This window comes from Populus euphratica, unplaced genomic scaffold, assembly GCF_000495115.2.
Source record: "Populus euphratica unplaced genomic scaffold, PopEup_1.0 scaffold1.1, whole genome shotgun sequence".
Lineage (NCBI taxonomy): Eukaryota > Viridiplantae > Streptophyta > Magnoliopsida > Malpighiales > Salicaceae > Populus > Populus euphratica.
In genome coordinates, this window is record NW_011499845.1 from 2,699,792 (window position 1) to 2,720,817 (window position 21,026).

A 21,026-nucleotide genomic window follows, 5' to 3' on the forward strand; every position below is an offset into this window, starting at 1 on the left:
CCCCCCCCCCCACCCCCAACACACACACACACACACACACATGTTTGTGTCTGAATGTGTCAGTGCATGCGTGTGCACTGTGTTGATAAAGTGCACGAAGCTTCATCCTTTCTAGATATATTCCTCAAGAAAGTATTGGGAGAAAAGGAAGGGGACGATAACAGAAGTCGTGCATGAAGACAGGATATGACTCTGAAAAACAGTGAGGAGATAGAGAGACCTTGAAGTACAGATTCCACAGCCGCATTCGGAACAAGGAGTCCAACAATATTACTTGAGCTGTCAATTCATCTCAATGGCAGTTACATCAAATATGAATTGCAGAGACATGCTTGATAGATCATCCCATGAGATAATTCCTAAATAAAACAATTCCTTGCAAGTATTAATTGTTGTGACATACTTTTAACTCTTTCCAAAAGCAACCCATTAGAAGCAACAAGGAAATTACTGTTGAACAATTGTATTAGCAGGCAAATGCTAAAAGGAACAAATTGAAGCCTTTGGTTTCTTCTTGTTGACTCAAAGTCAGGGAAAAGGAAAAAGGAATCCCAGCAATAAATGACTTGGCAGAAGTCCGGTCAATAAAAAGTCCAATTCTCATAAAATCTCCATTTTATGTTAAAAAGATAGCCAAAAATTTTAAGCACAAGGCAATAGTATAAAGAACTTGACCATGCATAGAAATCACAGCACACTTCAAAGGCTTTGTTTATGGTTCCTTCCACTTAATATTTTAAAACTTGTGTCACTAATGCAATAAGTTGTTCAGTTAAGTTAACATATTTATTTCTTATACCTAAAAAGATGCACGTCATAACCAACAACTATTTTTCAAGTAATCCATAAAAACAGAAAAACAAAGAAAACCTACTTACCAGGCTAGGACTCGACTAAGAATGTAACCTATTTTTCCACCTCATTTTCTCATGGGTTATCTCTCCACCAGAAAAGCAAATCAGACTTAAAAGTACATTTTCAAAATTATTGATCTACCACCTAGATCCATCAAGAGAATGCCCAACTCGAACACAGGGAATTGGGATCACGTTCACTTTGACCCTACATAATCTAAGACCCTCTTGCAAAATGTTTCAAAAGGGTGGTCCATAGAAAAAAACTTGTGGCATAAAATAACAACTGCATAACAAGTAGAATGCAGTAAAAAACTTGATTCCAGTGATGAAGCGCCACAAATTAAAACAAAAAAAAAACTTGAAGAGGATTCATAATAGTAAAACTGACACCACAGGCTCTTATGTGGTCAATAGCAGAAAGGACTTAAAATTGAAAAATGCACAACATAGAATTGACTAAACATCATGGTCATGAAAATTAGAAAATCATTAAAAATCCCTTTGTTACCTGCTTAGAAAGGGCTTTCTCGATAGTTCCCCAAACAGGAAGAATAAGACCACCCAAAACATTTACTTCCTGTCTTCTTCTGCCGATTGTACAAAAGTTTCCAAGCCTGCAATTGGGGCCATGCATGCACCGCAGGAAAAATTAACAGTAAGCTATGATAAGAACAACAAGGGAACTGAAGAATTAACAAAAAGTTTATGCATCAGGTCTTTATGGAGTAAATAGTCAATTCAAGAAGAAAATTATTAGATTTCAGATTGATCAATAGAATTTTACAAGTACAATACAAAAAAAGGGGACTGAAGAAGTCACACAGTATGCTGGAGAATATACAAGATATGCACCTTTCACTTTGGCATGATTCTGTTTCTCTACATTATAAGGGGTCAGCTGGACACTATCAGCAAGGTAGCACTGTCTTTAATCAATCAAAGTAACAATATTCCATCCAATTGTCTCCAAGTCACTTACCTTGTTGCAGCATCATAAACTTTCCACATTGTATTATCAGTTGACTCCAGTATATGATTCCCCGTTTAAGTTCGGACACATTACAAACAGGAAACTTTGCATGGAATATGCTAATTTGAATATTCACACAAAACTTATTTCTGGCTGCTGAAACTCGAGTTGGAAGGTTGAAGCTTGCATCAAGTTCTTTACCAGTTTGAACACAAAAGATGGAGAGAAACACACATCAAAGAACAAAACTTATCTTTTCATGTCCTAAAACAGTTCATAAGTATGAAAATGTTGAAACATAAGATGCAAAACAGTTTTTCATCATCAGTTAATCTACCATTTTAGGTCAGTGGTTATGCTATACCTAACATTGCAAATTATCGACACCAACAGGATTTCTCATCTGAACATATATTCAACACCCTTTTGTACCTGTTTAGATGAAACTTCATACTCGTCTTCCCAACCACTACGAGCCTTATCTAGCAACAAAAATTTTCTATATTTGTTTTTCAACTCTGCCAGGGGCATTTCCCTGGAGGAAAAAAAAAAAGAGCAGTAAACACAACAGATTCAATATAAGCTTTGACTACGCCTGGTAATATCTGATACCTCACTGACTCCCCAACAGCAGGTCTGACAATCTTAAACATTCCAGAAGCAGAGCTGCAACGATGAAATAAACATAGACACAGAAAGGATGGTATAAGACAACAATAAAATAGCATAGAACCCCAATAGTATAATAAACACTAAAACAGGATTGTTTCTTGGAAAACAAATCTCAGGCTTCTTATACCAAACTGCTAGCTCAATTGAACCAAATCTGCAGCAGCATAAAAATAAAACAATCCACTACTCTCTGTATTGAGGAAGTAGAAGTGTGTTATAGTGTAGCATGCTCACAAAGCAAACACTTCTCGTGCATTGTAAAATCACAAATTTAAAAACCTTCTTCACCTAACACGACATAATCCACACAAAAAAAAAAAGAAGAGAAATTTGGCGGCAGAAGTTTGTAAAACATTCTTGTCCTAGCAGAGTGAAATACAAGCAGGATAAGTTGGTACTCATTCTGTGGCAAAATTTAACCATCGACTTATATTAATGCCTTCAGTAAAATGATTCATTTACATTTCCCCTGCTTTTCCCTCTCTTTTCTTATTGTGAAGAAATCTGGTAGCTAACTTGAAAACACTTCATCAAATATCAGTTCCTCTCTAAGCTACAGTGTCAAGCACCCAAATACCCAGCCTAAAGATAATTTCCTTTTCCTAAAACTTCAATGGACTACTGGACTTTTGATTCACAGCCATGATCAATGACCTCTTCGGCTCCATGCTTTCTTTAATTAAAGAAGTAAAATTTCAATTGAATCCAGTGATTTGTCATAGAATTTTAATGTTCACATAATCAAAACTTTACAATTCACAACCAATAAGAAAATACTTGAATATAAAACATATAGATAAAGTTAAATCTAGCTATACCTTTCAAATGCTAAAATAAAGCCTGACTGTCAAAGCAAAAAACATAAGATAAACTTCCAAAAGACGCATGGTACCTCATCAAATATTAGAAGACCATCAAATTCTGATCCACACCACTGCACAAGTTGTTGCAGACGAGACCGACCTTTCTCAGAAGATGCAATGAGGCTATTGTATGTCAAAAATACAACTCCCTCTCGGACACCAACAGACTTTGAATCAAGCTTAGAATAGGGCAGCTTGTTCAAAGCATGCACTACATGGAGAAATAAGAAGTGGTAATGAGTCACTCGGACACCGACATTAAAAATGCCCTCGGTTCATAGTTATAATTTTTCTGTCTCCTGTATCAAAATTTTGCTTTTCCAATCATTTCAAACCAGATTTTCCAAAAATCAAATGATCTCATTTAATCTCAAAATGGAATAAACATCCAAGGCAGTCAACACCGACACTCGAAAGAAAACCATGATCCATGTACCATGACAAAATGAAAAGAGGACTTCTATCCTCAAAACTTGAAGAGAAGGCAATTAATCAGAACTCCAATTATAAAGTAAATTCACTACTAAGAGAAACTTATCTATCCACTTTACTCTGCCTTTACAGATAACATAAACACATGCATACATGCAAAATGCCATATAATGTGATGATCATGACTCAGAATATCCAAACAAGGCAAGGCCCGAAGCACCCAACAGCATAGATAAAATCTAAATAAAACAACGAAAATAACAGCGATCATAAAAGAAAAACTAAACCCAAAAATATATACTTTATACTCACATTTGACATCTACACCATTACTCCTCTAATCCGTATAAAAATATTGCAGAAAAATTAATTAACAGAACATTTATTAAACCACCAAAGCAAGACAAAGATCCTCTAGGGTCCTTAAACTCTCTTCTTCCAGATTTCTATAACTGGACGCATTAAAGCAAACCCTTCCACGCCCAATCTTAAATCATTCTGATTTCAAATGTTATGTTACATCAACCATTAATCCTGTCTGTTGAATAGCTAAAACAGGGTATTATTATCGCATAAAATCATCTCATAAGCTAGGGAAGGCTTAAGGATTTACCTTCAACATGTGCTGCACCAACATCATCCAAGTCTCTTCTTGCATCGAACTTCAAGTCTGAACCAACAGAAATCCACCTGCATAAGAGCATTAAGGAGTAGAAAAGCATTATATAACATGGGTTGAAATATAGCATCCTCCCAGCTGCAAATGCAGACCTAAATAACTTGAAAATCAGTATAGCCACACAAAAAAAAAGAACGAGGATAAGGATAAAATGAAGATCTGCATACAATGCAGTCATTGTAACCCACAACTTACAAAGCTTTCCTCCTCAGGTGGTGCCAGTTTTCCCATATCAATCCTGCAATTGTTCTACCTTACCCACACCAGCTCCATCTCCAATGAAGAATCCATCCCTGGCACCATTTGGAAGGTGTTGCATGTGCCTCTGCCATCAAATAAACAGCACCTAATAAGTAGTGGCACTCTTAATCGTCAACCATCAGTTATATCATAGAAAACAACCTGACAAGCATAGACTAATGTCTCAATCTGCAAGCATGACAAAGCCTTCGTACTTTCTAAATCATCCTTGATTTTTAGATCGTAAGTAGGCTCAGGTGGCTGCACTGCAGACAAGGAAGACATCTCCACAATAGGATCTGGATGAGGTGGTCCAATAGATAGTTTTGGAGGTCGCTGCATAAAAGACCGCATAAACATCAACTAAATTCTACAGCTCAGTAATCAAAAACTAACACACGAGCCAAAAGTTCAGAAATACAGAGACTTCCCTTACAGAAATTCTGAAGGAAACTTTTAGAAATAATACTCACATAATCTGTAAAAGTTTCTCCTGCAGTGCCACCTTCATCTTCCTCTCTCTCCACTTCGGTGGCTACCTGACAGGTTCTGGTGTCAAAAAGGAACATGAACAAGAAAATAAAAATATTTTCAAGACACCAGCTTTCGCAAGACATTCCACAGCAGGGTACTAGGCTATGCATCTGAATCAATTGAATTTTGATTTGACAAGATGTGGTGGGGAAGAAGTTTTTTTTAGATAAGAGAAGGTGGGGCAAACTGAGCTTTGATTGACTGGAACGGAGATGAAGGTAGTTCAATACGGGTGTCGCAATACGGGTGTCATTTTAAGTTTGCCAAGCTACAATTCTCCAAATTTATCAGTAGGTTTGAGGTTATTTCTATATTTGCTAGAAATTGTCAAAAGCAAGGTCTAGGATCCTGTTTCATAAATCGGCGCCTGATTTTTCTCAGACAAGTGGATTTTGTTTAAGATTTCACTGGTTATACAGTAATGCTTGAGTCTTCCTATTTAGACGTCCAAGTCCAACTAGGTTACAGATATTTCAAGTCTGTTACATGTTTGTGATCTCTAAATTCCATCCGAAAGTTCAATGAAAAACTTCACAACATTTTGTTCATCCTCACGCTTACTTCCAGGGAATGATCTTAACTGATAGGAGTGTTTTTATCCTTTCTTCATAAATTAACCCAGAAATCAAATTTGCAATCAATCTGTCAGATTCCTCTAACAGTAATCATAGAGAACCTCATAAAAGCAACATTTTATAACCCGTTCTAACGTATTTTATAAATCTTAATGACAAACAACTACCGTTTCTCACTAATTCCCAGCCTCATTGTGAACCAAAAACCTTGTAAGGAAGATCTTGAAATGAAGAATTCTCGTTGTTAGAATTTAGAAGTAGGGGACCCGAACAAGCCATTAGGTTCCCTAGCACTTCGCTTGTCACCCTAGACGGTTATAAGAATCCTAAACAGAACTGTCCTCCACCCTCTAGTATATAGCCCGCTACAATGCAGTAGTTAAAATGTTAAGTTTTCTGTTGTTAGTACGCATACATTTGTAGTAGTCATGGGTATTGCCCTTATTCACTACAGCTCCTCCTACTGATTAAACGTAACACTCGGTAGAAAGCCCTGATTTTTAAAAATTCAAACAAGATTTTACTCCATTTATACAAATACACGACAGAAAACAGTTGATGCAAAACCTTGTTGAATTCTTCGAGGGGGGGAGGAGGAGGAACTAGTCGCGGAAGAGGAGGAAGAGGAAGCACCGTCCGCGACCGAGGAGGGAGAGGAAGAGAAGGTGTGGCATGAGGAGGAAAGAGCTGTTTAATCTTCGAGAAATCAACAGCGAGATCGACAAAACACTGAGGGCACTGAAACCGAGCCAAACCATGAGGAACATTCAAAATAGCCTTGCAATTAGCGCAAGGCAGCTGCATCTTACTCGAGTCGATGCCGTAAGCCGGCGTTTGCGGTTGCGACTGCGACGTCATTTTATGCAACATATTGTTATTGTTAAGCAGCAGTGGAGCCACTGCCTTTTTCATGAGCTCGGGCGGCAGCATTTGCGGCATCTCACAGGAAGGACAGACGAATTCCGTGATTCCTGGTCCGACGGTTAAGATAATACGGCATCCAGCGCAGAGGACATGGACGCTGCCGCCTGCGGGGTGAAGTTGTGGTGGTGGTTGTGAGGCTGGCGGTGGAGTTGCCGGTGGCTGAGTCATGATATAATAAATTATTCTCTGATTGAGGGAGTAGCGAGTGGCGTAGAGATTCTGTTGGGAGGTTTTATCTTTCTTTTTCTTTAACCTGAATAGATTGAGCTTGCCGCTTATTACTCGATGGCATTCACGAGCTCATATTGTATATCTTATTCGGACATCTCTCTCGTTGAATTTATTATTCCAAGGAAATGGGTTTGGGATTTCTGCGGTCACTGGTCATGCGCACCGGGAGCCGAAGGTCCGCGGAGCGCGATGCAGAGAGAGAGAGAGAGAGAGAGAGAGAAGCATGTTTTTCTTATCGGATTTAAACTTGGGCCGGGCTGCTTTTGCTTGTCAGGGAAAATAATACTCGGAGCCCAAAAGTCACGCTAAACTGGTCGAGGAGACAAGCCAGGTCTGCATGGTTTTTGATATATTATCGTGTTATGTTATTCCTGTTCTCGCGGGTAGGAAGCATGCACGATTTAGAAACTACATTCTTCTGTTAGTAATTACTAGGCTGGTGAAAATTAGTTTAAAAAGGAAGATTCATGCATTTGTTAGCATTTTTTTCAGAAGTCAACAAAATTTGAATTTTGTGTCTCGGGGTCAATGTGCTAATAAGCCGGCCTTATTCAAATATATAATAACAAGAACAGGTAATCCTAATAAATTAATTAAATTAAATTAAAAAAAGTATTTATAATGGTTTGTGCAAAAACAATTGTGCGCCAGTATAGTGAAATGATTTCTACGCGTAACAAAATAAAATGAAATTTAATAGAATAATATCAAAAAATATGCTAAACAGCAAAATATTAAAAAATAAAACTTCAAAAAATAATTTGATTTAAAAAAATCCAAAAAACAACTTTAACAAAAAAAATAACATATCAAACATACTATTTGGATCACAAGAATATGATATTTTTTAGAAAAAATATAAAATTTAACTCTTAATTAATTTAACATTAAAAAATAAAAATAAAAAAATATTAATTAAACAAATAACAAAACAATAACCCAAATTTGCTTGTCAACTCAAGGTTTGAGTTGTAATATCATAATAACATTATGAAAGAAATTTGAAAAACAGTGTGAATTTCAATTTGCGACCATTTTAATGACCAGTGATAAAATTAAAATTTTAAAAACAAATTAACAAGAAAAACATACAAAAAAAAATCAACGTCAATCAAGTGAAATTATTAAAGTTGTAACTTAGATAATAAAACTGAATAATCTATAAAAACAATAATAAAAATTATATATCCAATTCTGATCAAATTTTATATTAAATAATAAATTTTTTTTAAAATTGTTAGAGGTGACAATAAAAAAATAAAAATTAACATTAAATAAATGGCAGACTCTTTTCTATTTTGAAAAGAGTTTTACAGAAAAAAACAAAGAAACAATAGAAAAATGAAAGGAAAAGAAACAAAAAAAAGAAAACGATTAATGAAGTTATACCAGAACTAGTACTCCAACTTATTTCATTGTATAATAGTGGGTTGAAAAGTGAAATTATAGTTTTTTTTTAATATTTTTATTTAAAAATATATTAAAATAATATTTTTTTTATTTTTTAAAAATTAATTTTAAAATCAACACATTAAAATAATCTAAAACCCCAAAAAAAAAAAAAAATATTTTTAAAATATAAAAACAACACTAAAGAAAGCCACGACCGAAATTATTCCAGCGACACCATTGAAGGCACCATTCTGATATTAGAGGAAGATACACACGCCACAACAATGCAGTGGCATTCCCCGCACCTGGACACGTGTGTTATACATGCTAACTAATTTCCCTCTTTGATCCCTAACCCGGCAAGGAGAGGGGTTAAATTTTTGTTTAAGTTTCAACTTGGTCTATAAAGTTTAGATTGTTTCGAATCAGCAATTTTGACTGCAATCAAGAATCAATCCAGAACCATTGAGATAGTGACTAAGTGGTAAAGACTTGGAACTAAGGGATTTGTTTCCTTTGTGGTCTCAAGTTCGAATCTTTAGTTGTTTATGTGATGGCCACTAGAGGCTTACATGGTCATTAACTTCAGAGCCTGCGGAATTAGTCGTGGTACACGCAAGCTGACCCGAACACCCACATTAATCTAAAAAAAAATCAATCTAACACTGAATTTATTGTTTGACACTGCACGAATGTCACCCCAAGCTGATTAAAGAAACATTATAGAGTTTAATCTTGAATTAATCTAATGTAAAATAATCAAATTAAAAAAAATAAAGTGATTACAAAAAAAAATAACAAGAAAAACGAGAAAACGTTGCTCGAATCAAAAGGCCTGATCACAAAAATAGAACGACACGAGCTTGAATCCACAATGATGTGCAAGAGATCGCACAGCACTTAGTTCACGTGTGTGCAGTGTTTTTATAATAATAATTATTATTATTACAGGGCACGCTGACGCGGACTTTTCAAATACTGTCATCAACTAAGTACTGGCTGGGTGGTCTCTATCATTTTTTCATGAAAAGAGGACAACTGGCAAAAGATGCATCCTTTTAAATTTCAGGTGTCTATCATAAAATCATATCCTAAGAAATTGGATCAGAAACTTTTCCATGAACCCGATGGTCTTAGCTTGCTACTTCATCGTGAAATTATCCATCCAGATGTGACAGGAGAATATATAACTATAATTTTAAAATCTCATATAGTTTAATGGGTTTACACAATCAAATTTAATTAAAATTTTAATCGTCATTTATTGATTTTTTATTAAAATAATAATATTATTTTTTTTTAAATCAGAATAATTCTAGTAATTTAGCCAAAATATGATTATCCGATCAAAATCTTAAATTTTAATTTTAAACCAAACTGGATTTAAATTTTATACATAACTTAGTTAAAACTAATTTGTGCGTATATATATCACTAGAAACCACTAGTTTCAACTAAGTATTCGATATTTCTTTTTAATTCATAAATCATGTGTATATAAATTTATGTAAAAAAAGAAGAAGCAAACTTCAATCACAGAGAGAAAGTTGGATACTTGGATTATTTCATAGGGCGTGACAAATTATGCACATTGCATCGAATTCAATAAGGATTTTTTTTTAAAAAATAATAGTATATTAAAAAGATCGGTGCATGTGTAGCATATGCCAATATGTGGGTGGCTCTTGTATTGTTTAAACGGCGTTAAGCCACCATTTTATCATGAAAACCTGCTTCCCGTGATAATGTTTGATTCGCCGTGACATCACCTCAACCCCTTGGCAGTGGGTGTGAATGAAGAGGATCTAGTTTGACATTGAAGATCGTTTCTTGTTTCTTCATCATGTCTCTCTTCTTTTTTATATTTGTTTGTGTTGACTCTTAAATTTTTAAACCAGTCCTTCAGTTTATTTTTTTCTTCACAATCAGTCTTTTATTTTATTTTATTTTGAATGATTTATAAAATTATATATATACTTTTAATTTTATCTCCTTTAATTTTTTCAGTTTAATCCTTATTTTTTAATTGATATTTTTATTTATCTGATATCGCCTGCAATATGTCCCAGGCAGGATGCACAAACACATATTCACATCTAATTCACCTCGATTGAGAATCGTCCATTGCCTAAACCAGAGAGAATCAACCATTTACAAATTCTCCTTCGCCAGCCACCATGCAAAACAACCGCCACCATGCAAAACAAGGAGCCCATGGTCGACAACGTTTTCAAAATCGAAAAATGACCCACATTCCGCCGACGGCCTTTCACGATCCTGTCATTTATCTCTCACGACGGTCTTTTGACAGCGGCGGCGTGGAAAGAGAGAGAACATTCTTTTTTACCGTCAATTTTAACTTGAGTTCAACCAATTGCATATAACAAGAATCTAATTTTAATCAGCTTCAACTTTTCATCGTCTCGTTTATTATTTTCAAAATCAAGGCTGCATATGAGGCCTGACAAGATAGCTGGTAACGAGTGTCGTGGATCTGGAGCAACTTCGTACATATTTCAGCCACAATTAATACACCATGACGTCTCCAACGGAGAGAGGTGGGCTGGCAGTGGATTCCAAATTGAAAACGAAGATGAGGATAGAGAGACGTGATTCATCAAATTAGAAATAGACCAAGCGCAGTGACGGCGCAATGCGAAACTCTCCGTAGGCAACTATTGACTTTCGGATTTTTATATCAACCTCTAGTCTCAAGGTCATCGTTCCTGAAACCACTGGCTGGTTTCCTGATCTTCCAGCAGCGCTTCTCGGGCTACTGCGCCAGATATCTGCGGGGTCACGACCATCCCCTACTGAATAAAAAACGCAAAACGTGCAATCGGCCATCCCATCTCGCAGTCCCGCGCTATCAAGTGCGAGAACGGACATGTATAACCCTCGTTTCTTTTCTTTTGATGTTCGGCATTTATATGATTCATGCCCCCTACGTGTTATGGAATCAGCACTTATCACATCTTTTATCTAGCTTCATTAGTATTAAAAAAAATACGGGTAAAATTATATTTTTTAAAAATTATATTTAAAAGATTTTTAATTATCTTGATATATGTTAAAAATAATTTTTAAAAAAATAAAAAAATATTATTTTAATATATTTATAAAAAAACATTTTAAATCACAACTACTACCATATTTTCCAATAATGTTGAATATCTAGCATTATTATCGATCTATTTAATGATTTCAAATATATTTAAAGTTTTTGACTCGTATAACTCTCCACCAAGTCAACTCCTAAGATTTTTATTTATTTATTTTTCTTATCTAAAATGGTGTTATCGTTTCGAAATTCACCTAACAAATTCCCAGAATTAAATAAAATCTTGGACCAGGTCTATAAATACAGTGAGGGTGGTTATGGAGTGGAGAAGCCAGAGGGATTGATTATAGCAGTTTGGCTGCGCCTTTCATATATATTTTCTCCATGCAATCGTTCTTCTTCAGAAACCTTTTTGCTTCTTCAAGCATCTGGCCAGCAGACAGCGGCAAGTTCATTAATTGATCTCTTTCAAGTTTTTTATTTCACACGGCATCAATTCTGCTTTGCCTCCAACAACAACCCTCTCCGTGTCTTCCACGATCTCTCCCGTAAACTATCGCTCCTTTTGTTCTATATATTCTCTCATCTCTGTCACTTTCTTGAACGAAGAAGACGATATGGGCGGGGTGTTTTCAGATGCCCAGTCTAAGCAAGGATGTTATGGCCGTGGAAGGAGCAGTCAATCAAAGGGTTCCAGATTCGAGAAAAAAGAATCTACCAAGCAGAAATATAGTTTCATCCCGGATAATTTTTCTTCCTTAGAACAGGCATGTACTATCCTCCTTGATTAATTATTTTCTTTATTTTCGTTTAAAGCCCTGGGATGTCTTTCTTTTGGGATGAATAACTGTATGAATAAATTATAAAAGTATTTTTTTCTTAGAAATTAAAGGAATAAGGATATTTCTTTTAGTGGTTTCTTAACAACAACTCAATAACAGTTTGTCTGGTCTGTTGCTGTGATTTCAGGGCATGTTGCAAGTGTAAATGCTACAAAGATTACTTTTTTAAATGTTTTTTTAATATATTAAAATATTTTTTTTATTTTTTATCATATAATATTAAAATGATGAAAAATATTGTTTTTTTTAATTTTGTTTTCAAAAACCGGAACGAACCATGATAGTAAATGATGCTTTAGAACATCTCAAGCTAACAAGTTTGTTTAGGAATATGTTTATTGTTATTTTTTAAATAATTTTTATATTAAAATATATGTTAATTATATGTTTTTTAAAAAATTATTTTTAATTTATGCATATCAAAATAATTTAAAAATATTATAAATATATTAATTAAAAATAATTAAAAAATTAAAAAATTAAAATTTTTTAAAACACTTTAAAATTTAAAGACAGACAAGTTTATAGAAGAAGAAAATAATTTAAAAAAAAAGTATACTTTTAACTTTTTTAACTTTTTTTTTCTAAGTGGTAAAAAGAATGGTCAAAATGATTTTTTTATTAAAAAACTATTCATGCATATTTCTTAAAAAAATAAAAACTAATAAAGTGGGATTCATAAAAAAATAAAAATGTGAAAAAAATATAACTTCAAATCCCAAGACAAAATAAAGCTCTTCTTTCTTCTTTTTCAATACAATTAACTCTTTAAATTGTTTTTTTATTGGAATATACATAAAAAAATATTTATATTATTCATTACAACTAACTATTTAAATGTTTCAATGGGCCTAAAAAATAGTATATTGTTTTGGAGATGGTCTTAGTGTGTGTTTGTTTATAAAATAATTTTTTATATTAAAATATATATTAATAATTTTTTTATTATTTTTTAAAAATTATTTTTAATATTAATACATCAAAATGATCGAAAACATATTAAATTTTAGCAAAAAAAACTTAAATTTTTTAGAAACTACATTTCTAAAAAGACACTTAGTCAATTTGCCTAATTCAAGGAATTTTCTTGTCAATTTCTCCTTTCCAAGATCAGGGGTCTTACTAATATAAAACAATATTTTTAATTTTTAATTTTATATTTTAAAAAACAAAAACATGTTCATTTATTTTTATAAAAAATAAACATTACAATTTTTTTATAAAAATTAAAAACCATAATACATAAAAATCATCTTCATATTTTTTATTCCATACATGATATTCATCTTATTTTATTTAAATCTCAAATTATTATGAAAAAAAATAATATTATTAACTTAAAAATATTTATATTATGTTCATAATAATTTTTTTCATAATACCAACTAAATATATAAAACAAATTTAATCTTTTACATGGCTTGCTAAATGGTGTTTTTATATAAAATAAAAAAATACTATTAAATCTCCTGCAGAAAAGGAGAAAACAATATATAAATAAGTTTGTTTATGCAGTTCGTTTTTGTATTTTTTTTAATTTTTAAATCATTTTAATATTAGGATATTAAAAATAAATTTTTAAAAATTAAAAAATATCATGTTAATGTATTTTTAAATAAAAATATTAAAATCCTTTGTACTTTTGACATAAAACTTTTATTTTTATTTATTTGCCGATAAACAAAGTCTGGAACATTCTGAGAACAAGCTTATGGTAAATGTGTTCACGCAAAAACTTCTCAACTGCATCATGAGATCCTTAGCTGGATTTTTTTTTTATTGTTTAAAAATATGCTAGATGTTTTTTAAAATATATTTTTAGAAGTAGTTTATTTCTAATATTAATATGTTAAAATAATAAAAAAATATAAAAAAATAATTTTAAACTATTTTTTTATATAAATAATTTTGAAAACATAGTTGGAAACTTAAGTTGTAAAAAAGAAAAGAAAGTAAAGATGCGGTCTCGTGATCCATCTTCCACGTGGGTCATGGGAGTTCTGATTAATCAAGGCAACGGTTGGAGTCCCAATTTGTGCTTTTGTCGTCTGTTCACGAAACGCAACAGCGAATGATTAAAGGATTTCCATGATCTTGGTCAACAATGCTTCCTGTTTATCTACATACATTACTGTTTTTATCACTCTGCCTTACACTCTAGCTAGTGTGGAAATCGTTTACCGGCAACACCACGTCTTTCCAAATTCCAATTACAGAAATTTGTCGCTTCATTCAGTGTAGGAATCACAATGGCTACTTAGTCAAGTTCTCGCAATCTACTAACATCCTTTTCCATTTTATAGGTTACAACTGCCCTGAGGGAAGCTGGCCTGGAATCATCAAATCTCATTGTTGGAATTGATTTCACTAAAAGCAATGAATGGACAGGTAGGTGCAAGTGAAGTGATCATATTGCCCTCGATTTTGCACTACAAACATTGTGTATTACTTTATTAGTTATTCAGAAATTTGGAATCCAGAGTTCCATGAAGTGGAACTAAGAGTGAAAAGATGAAAGACCGACCTTTAGAAACTTTAGGAATGGAACGGTTATAACATGGCTATTTGAAGCATACGCTGTTGCTTATGTTCCTCTGAACTGGTTTATGTCTTGATTCATCTCTCATGGATGCCACTGTGTTGATTTTCATTTAAAGGCGAGGTCTCGTTCAATAATCGTAGTCTTCATGTCATTGGAGACACACCTAATCCATATGAGAAAGCCATCTCTATTATTGGAAACACTATGGCTCCCTTTGATGAAGACAACTTAGTTCCCTGTTTTGGTTTTGGTGATGGTAAGTCCCGTCCCTGGAACTTGAATTCTAACAATGTCGTTTCCAGTTTTGCTCCTAATGGTTCGACTGTTGAATTGCTTTTTTTCTATTTGTTCACATAGCCACCACTCATGATCAAAAGGTGTTTAGCTTTCACTGTGATCATTCACCTTGCCATGGTTTTGAGGAAGTATTGGCATGCTACAAAACGATTGTTTCAAACTTGCGACTTTCAGGTTTGTTCTTTGTTTATTTGAAGCTGGATTTTGGTTTTCTTAAGGAGAGTCATGGTTAAACATTACACCTATAAAGATTTTTGTCTTTTGTTTATTTCAAGACTCACATAAATCTTCACAGATGTATGTTATTGTTTTAAGGGCCAACTTCGTACGGACCAGTGATCGAGGCTGCCATAGACATTGTTGAGAAAAGCAAAGGCCAATATCATGTATTGATCATCATTGCAGATGGCCAGGTTTGAGTTCAAAGCTCTCTCTGCGTGCTTGCATTTGTTTGTTTCTGTATGTCTGGATGCATTTGTAATTTAAGTAATATTCGCTTTTATTGTGAAGGTCACAAGAAGTGAAGATACTTGTGATGGAGAACTGAGTCCACAAGAAGAGCAAACAATCAAGGCAATTGTTGACGCAAGGTTGAGCCTTAAAGATATATGCATATTATTTAATCACATGCTTAGACTTGTTTGAATTTAGCAGGTAGGGTGCCAGCGTTTTCCCGTTTATTGTTATGGTGGTTCTGAAAAAGCTTGTTAATCATTGGATTTTAACAATGCCTGAAAATGGTGTTTATACTGAAATGTATACCCTTTTTTGTTCTTTATGAAAAGCGGCATTACTATATGTGACCTCATGATATTCTTAACCAGTTCATATCCACTGTCAATAATTCTTGTTGGAGTTGGTGATGGACCTTGGGAAGACATGAAGAGATTTGATGATAAAATCCCAGATCGTGAATTTGACAATTTTCAGGTATTCTGATAACAGTATTAATGTAAGGTTTGATGCCGTTTAATATGCTTCTTTAATCCAACATGCATACTAGCACTTCATGTTATGAACATGTTTTCTTATTGTCTGCAGTTCGTTAATTTCACTGAAATTATGTCAAAAAATGCAACGCTCTCAGAGAAAGAAACGGCATTTGCTTTAGCTGCCCTGATGGAGATTCCTTTCCAGTATAAAGCAGCCGCTGAGTTTGGTGTCATTGGGTAGGTTTTGTAAACTTCTGAGTTCACTGTTCCATTTTTTATCAGAACTGCATTGCCAGCATTCGAAAATGCTTTGAGAATTTCAAAACAAAGAAGTGCATTCTAGCAGTGAAGCTAGTTCAAAAACTGGTCAGCAATGATTAGTTTTGAATACGGGAAAGGATTAAAATGGTTGGTTTAAACAGATATAGAAGGATTTCCATTTTTCTATGTTTTCCGGCTTTGTTATTGCATAGACCGCTTTGCTCTGCATGCCATCCATTTGGGTTTTCCGTGTTTTGCTCATTTATACTAATGGCTTTTGGAGAAAAGATGTTCCACGGGAAGAGCAAAGAAAATAGTACCACGCCCTCCTCCAGTGCCGTATTCAAGTCGTTCAGTACTTTGTCGTGAACCAACCAATGTTTCTTCTCCAGTCTTGGATGAAAGAACCCAGGTTAGACGATATTTTTTTGTGTAATTTTGTCTTTCTTTCTGGAACGCTATTTCTCGTCAATAATTTATGGCTTTCTAAATAATTGTTTTTCTATTTTCCAATTTGAATACAGGCCTGCCCTATTTGCCTGACTGATAGAAAGGACTTGGCCTTTGGCTGTGGGCACATGGTGAGTTGCTCCCTAAACATTGCCTGCTTTGGTTTTCTTGACCCTTTTGCTATGATACTAATAGCATTGCTTGGTTGTAGACTTGTAGAGACTGTGGATCAAGAGTATCTAACTGTCCCATATGCCGCCAGCCAATCACCAAGCGTATCAGGCTGTTCTCTTAACGACAGGATGAAGGAAAATTGTATTTTGAACCTTACATATTTGTCTCTCTTGCTCTCTTGTCTTTACTGTTTGTGTATGTTCCAGTGTGAAGTCGAGACAGATTCCTGTTTCTTAAATTGATGTACAATGCTTGTTAGAACTCCTGTTTACCGATTAATTTATAGTTTAAGACGTGAAATAATCTTGCTCAGCAATAATGATTAGCATATATCATGTCTGGATAAATTGGTAATTGAACGAAGTATATACCGCCAATCAATATCATTGTTCGGCGTTATCTGGGAAGCGATTTGCCAAGTCAAAAGCCACCACTGCACTGCTTTTAACCTCCTCAAGTCCAATCCCGGGGTTGGGATAGCGCCCGGTCACACTAACCACCCGCAAGTTCAAGGGGCCCCTGGGGCGTGGAAAAATTCAGCCCAAGTTATGAATATGCCCAAATGCTTTTAGTGTAAGGTTATATGAACTTCTGTTTCAATCTGCATCCTTGCCAGCATCAAACCAAAAAATTGACAGGAACAGGTAGAAGCAATGTGAGAAATCCATCCATGAGTTTACTTTAGTTCCGATGCAATTTACTGCACCCTGGCTGCTTGAATACAAGTTATCTGCCAATAAAAACTTTAAAATGATGTTCTCGTGCATAAAATCTCGTATGCCAGGCCTGAAATCAAGCCCAGGCACTAACACCATCATCCTCCATGAACTACCAAGAAACTGCTAATTGCAGAGAAGCCTTCGGAGTGAAGAAGCAAATCCAAAGCAAATTAGAGACAATATGATATGAAATTTCATTGTCATTTCCAGCAGGTATAAGAAAAACCTACTTACCCAGAAATATTCCAAATAAAACACAGGCCAAAAGCTTTTGCGTAGCAAGACAAAAAAACAAGGCTTTCCATTTCTTGTCCAGCCATGACATTAACATACCAAATATAGAAAGTGCTCCATCAGCAAGAACCATCAACTAATCTACTTTTTTTGTTTGTTATCAAGTTTCTGCTCGTCAGCTTCGGTATTATCCAGCTTGGTTATTGGCTGAGTTCTCAAATGTGGGTTTCTTGTCAATGTCTCCCCTCTTAGAGCAGCTACATAGCGATCGTTTGTATCCTCTTTCCGCTGCAGCTCCCCAAGGTATTCAGCCAGTCTCTCTCGATTAACTTTACCCATCATCTGATCAAGAAATTCAAGCAAGAAAAATCTATCAGCATGCAGTTCCATTCGAAGATGGAAAATGCTTTCAACACTGACTGTAGAATTGAACCCCGAAAATTAACATAATATGAACTAGTTCAATACTGAAACCAGTTAAAATCAAGTCCGAACATACAAATTTATATCTGAAAAGAATAAGTCTAACATAGCTTAAGTCAAAGAAAAAGTTTAAGATTGTTTAACCATGATCCAAGATTGCAGGGCAATAAACCTCTAGAACACAAGACAGAGGTTAAAGAGGAACAAACCTACGCGCATATGACAGTTACTATGCACTGATATTCCTGTGATTTCCAAAAGATGATCTGCGCTAAAGAATTTACCAAAGAATATCAGATAAGGAAATGAGATTTTTGTGCCCTTGGTTTCAACATTCATTTATTGTGAAATCCATTTGCCAAGATGAAAGATTGGGCATCTGTCAACTATTAGTTGCCTCCCCAATCCAATGACTATTTTGCAACTTTATGCTAATTGGAGTAGGCAGGTACCCTGAGAAGCTTTACCCTTCTGTTCTTCTTGTTGTTGTCCACCCAAAAAAAAGGATATCATGCCTTTCTTAATACCTAAGAACACACTCCACGTCCTTCGGTATACGCATTTCCAGCGGATTCTCCTCTATTTTTCGTCACTGATATGCTTATAAATACTACAATTATGTGTCTGGGCATCAGAATCAAATTCTAGAAAAGAAAATTAAAAGAGTTCCAATCACAGAAGGTGGGCAATTCCTAAACCAACCACAAAAGGTAGGCAATTCCTAAAAATCTTTAGATCAAAGGAAAAAGTACATGTGGTTTACACTAATATTAAAAAAAAAACGTACAAGGGAATCGGGACGGGCGTTCTGGCGGAGGCGAGCTTCAAGCTCAGGGTTGCGGGAGTTGGTGGTCTGCATCACGAAATACCCAATCACACCTGGAACGACACCGCATACTGTAGCGAATGCGAAGAAGAATGGCTTTGAGTCTCTTGTCTTCCTCACTATCCACCTCCATGCCTCGCTCTTCTCCCACAGGATCGACATCTTTGATCTTCCCTCAACGACCTGAACAGGATGAAGCTAAGATTAACAATATCAGCCGATTCTATCTAGCGCTGGCTGGCCCTTGCAGTTAGCCGCAAATATAGAGAGGCCCAAACATGTGAAGCCTAATTTATTTTGGGCCAATGGTATCTCGAGACCTTTTCTCCGTATTGTCGGGCACTGTGGAATGGCCATCAAATTTAAGGCCAAGATTGTTGGAAGGTAAAAACGCTTTTGGGCTAACCCATGTGTTGAAAGCTGCTTAAATAAAAGACGTTGGTGGAAAATGATGAAAATAAAAGGTTTGGGATATTGCTCAAGAAAAGAAAAGGAAAATATATATATTAGACCGAAATTAGTTAGCCAGTCTGCTCCATTGTTGGCTTCCCGGTACGCATGTTGAATCCAAACATCCCATTCTCTAGATATATATTATCTTTCCTTGGTGATTAAGGCAGGGTTTGCATCTGCTTTCACATAATCTTTTGAGATTAGTGCAACAACCAATGCAGAATCCGTCTTTCCCATTGACCATGCCACCTCTAGACCAGTAACTACTGCCCACAGTTCTGCTTTGAAAGAAGTGCGCAAGCCAGCGTTGATCGCCAAACCCTTAAGTCAAGAGCCGAGGCTATCTCTAATCAGACCTCCTGCTCCTGCCACACCCGGATTACCCTGACGACACCCATCCACGTTTAACTTCATCCACTCTATAGAAGGATATTACTCCCAGCCCACCAGTTTAACTTCCTTAGGTTTGTATACGTGAACTACAATCAGTGAGTCAATTGTCCTCTGTGAGGAACCAGTCAAGCTATGGATATGCTTTATATACGGTGTTCACAGCTAGAAAATAAAATAAATTATATTTTAAAATTTTATCCAATAATGTTAGTTTTTGGGTAGAATTAATTATTTTACTGAATTCCCCAAGCATCCCCTGATTACGTCGTTTCCAGATGTTCCATGAAGCACGCCCACATAACAATGCCCATGCATGACCATTCCTATCAATCTCACTGTCAGCTAGGTTATTAATCAACCACGGTATCAGACCTGAGTCAAGAAACTCCTGTTCACGTTCCCAGGCAAAGCCCTCCTAACCTCCTTAGCTAGGAGGCGGTCACTCTTAATTTTGGGTAGGGGATTCGTCTACTCTTTTGGGTATTGGGCTGGAAGTTGGATATCTAGCTAAAATCCAAGAATTAGCGGATATATATTAATTTTGAGCAGCTTCTAATTATTACCAGAGATTCTTACATTGACTAGACGTTAGATACACTAGCGAGAGTGCTTGCCGTATTCCCTGTCAAAATACCTCCCTCGCTAATGCAAATGTCCCTTTAGAACCCCAGTCGTGAGATTGATGGTTCAGGTTTGGCAAAGGGTCACGATGAAGAAAAGGATAGATGAGGCCACTATGATGCATAACAAAATTATAAATTACAGTCCAAATGACATTTGTGCCCTGAGGAGCCACGGCAGCTATAAAGCCACACCTCAAATGCATTACGTGAAACGGAAGAAGAATCTGAGCATTTTGTCTTTGGATGCACAAACTAATTAAAATGCACGGCAGCTAGATATCGCGCCGACGTTTTGGAATCTCTCTCTTTATTCTTTATGGATCGCTATCTACCACTGCCTCCACCGTTACAAATGATCAGTTCACCACCCGGGCATCAATCCTCTCTCTCTCTGCCCCTGTGTTTTCCTTTGCTTTATTCACATAGC

The 21,026-nt window shown here is 35.2% G+C and overlaps 2 protein-coding genes and 1 pseudogene across 3 annotated transcripts; 1 reads left to right on the top strand and 2 right to left on the bottom strand.

The window, feature by feature from the left end:
* The window catches only part of LOC105117165 (protein strawberry notch homolog 1-like), an 8,296-nt pseudogene extending 960 nt beyond the window's left edge, over positions 1-7,336 (bottom strand).
* Positions 7,337-11,635: 4,299 nt separating this feature from the next.
* On the top strand, positions 11,636-17,258 carry LOC105117327 (E3 ubiquitin-protein ligase RGLG2-like). 2 transcript variants are annotated; one of them, XM_011015054.1, is made up of 11 exons: positions 11,636-12,197; positions 14,576-14,660; positions 14,930-15,070; positions 15,172-15,285; positions 15,427-15,524; positions 15,622-15,701; positions 15,936-16,041; positions 16,153-16,280; positions 16,593-16,676; positions 16,826-16,885; positions 16,966-17,057. In XM_011015054.1, the coding sequence occupies exons 1-10, from the start codon at positions 12,048-12,050 to the stop codon at positions 16,845-16,847; spliced, it is 1,008 nt and encodes a 335-aa protein (XP_011013356.1). In that variant the 5' UTR covers positions 11,636-12,047; the 3' UTR covers positions 16,848-16,885; positions 16,966-17,057. The 2 variants fall into 2 exon arrangements, with proteins under 2 accessions (XP_011013356.1, XP_011013282.1); XM_011014980.1 differs by having other exon boundaries at positions 11,641-12,197; positions 16,593-16,716; positions 16,829-16,885; positions 16,966-17,258.
* A 548-nt stretch (positions 17,259-17,806) lies between these two features.
* On the bottom strand, positions 17,807-19,376 carry LOC105117460 (centrosomal protein). The gene is made up of 2 exons (XM_011015155.1): positions 19,092-19,376; positions 17,807-18,223 (listed from the first exon to the last, which is right to left on the bottom strand). The coding sequence occupies exons 1-2, from the start codon at positions 19,290-19,292 to the stop codon at positions 18,023-18,025; spliced, it is 402 nt and encodes a 133-aa protein (XP_011013457.1). The 5' UTR covers positions 19,293-19,376; the 3' UTR covers positions 17,807-18,022.
* Positions 19,377-21,026: the final 1,650 nt, after the last annotated feature.

Coding starts and splice junctions, on each gene's coding strand:
- LOC105117327 (XM_011014980.1), top strand. CDS start 12,048: ATGGGCGGGGTGTTTTCAGATGCCCAGTCTAAGCAAGGATGTTATGGC. Junction 12,198..14,575: donor ATTTTTCTTCCTTAGAACAG/GCATGTACTATC, acceptor TCCATTTTATAG/GTTACAACTGCCCTGAGGGA. Junction 15,286..15,426: donor TTCAAACTTGCGACTTTCAG/GTTTGTTCTTTG, acceptor TATTGTTTTAAG/GGCCAACTTCGTACGGACCA.
- LOC105117460 (XM_011015155.1), bottom strand. CDS start 19,292: ATGTCGATCCTGTGGGAGAAGAGCGAGGCATGGAGGTGGATAGTGAGG. Junction 18,224..19,091: donor ACGCCCGTCCCGATTCCCTT/GTACGTTTTTTT, acceptor TTTCTTGATCAG/ATGATGGGTAAAGTTAATCG.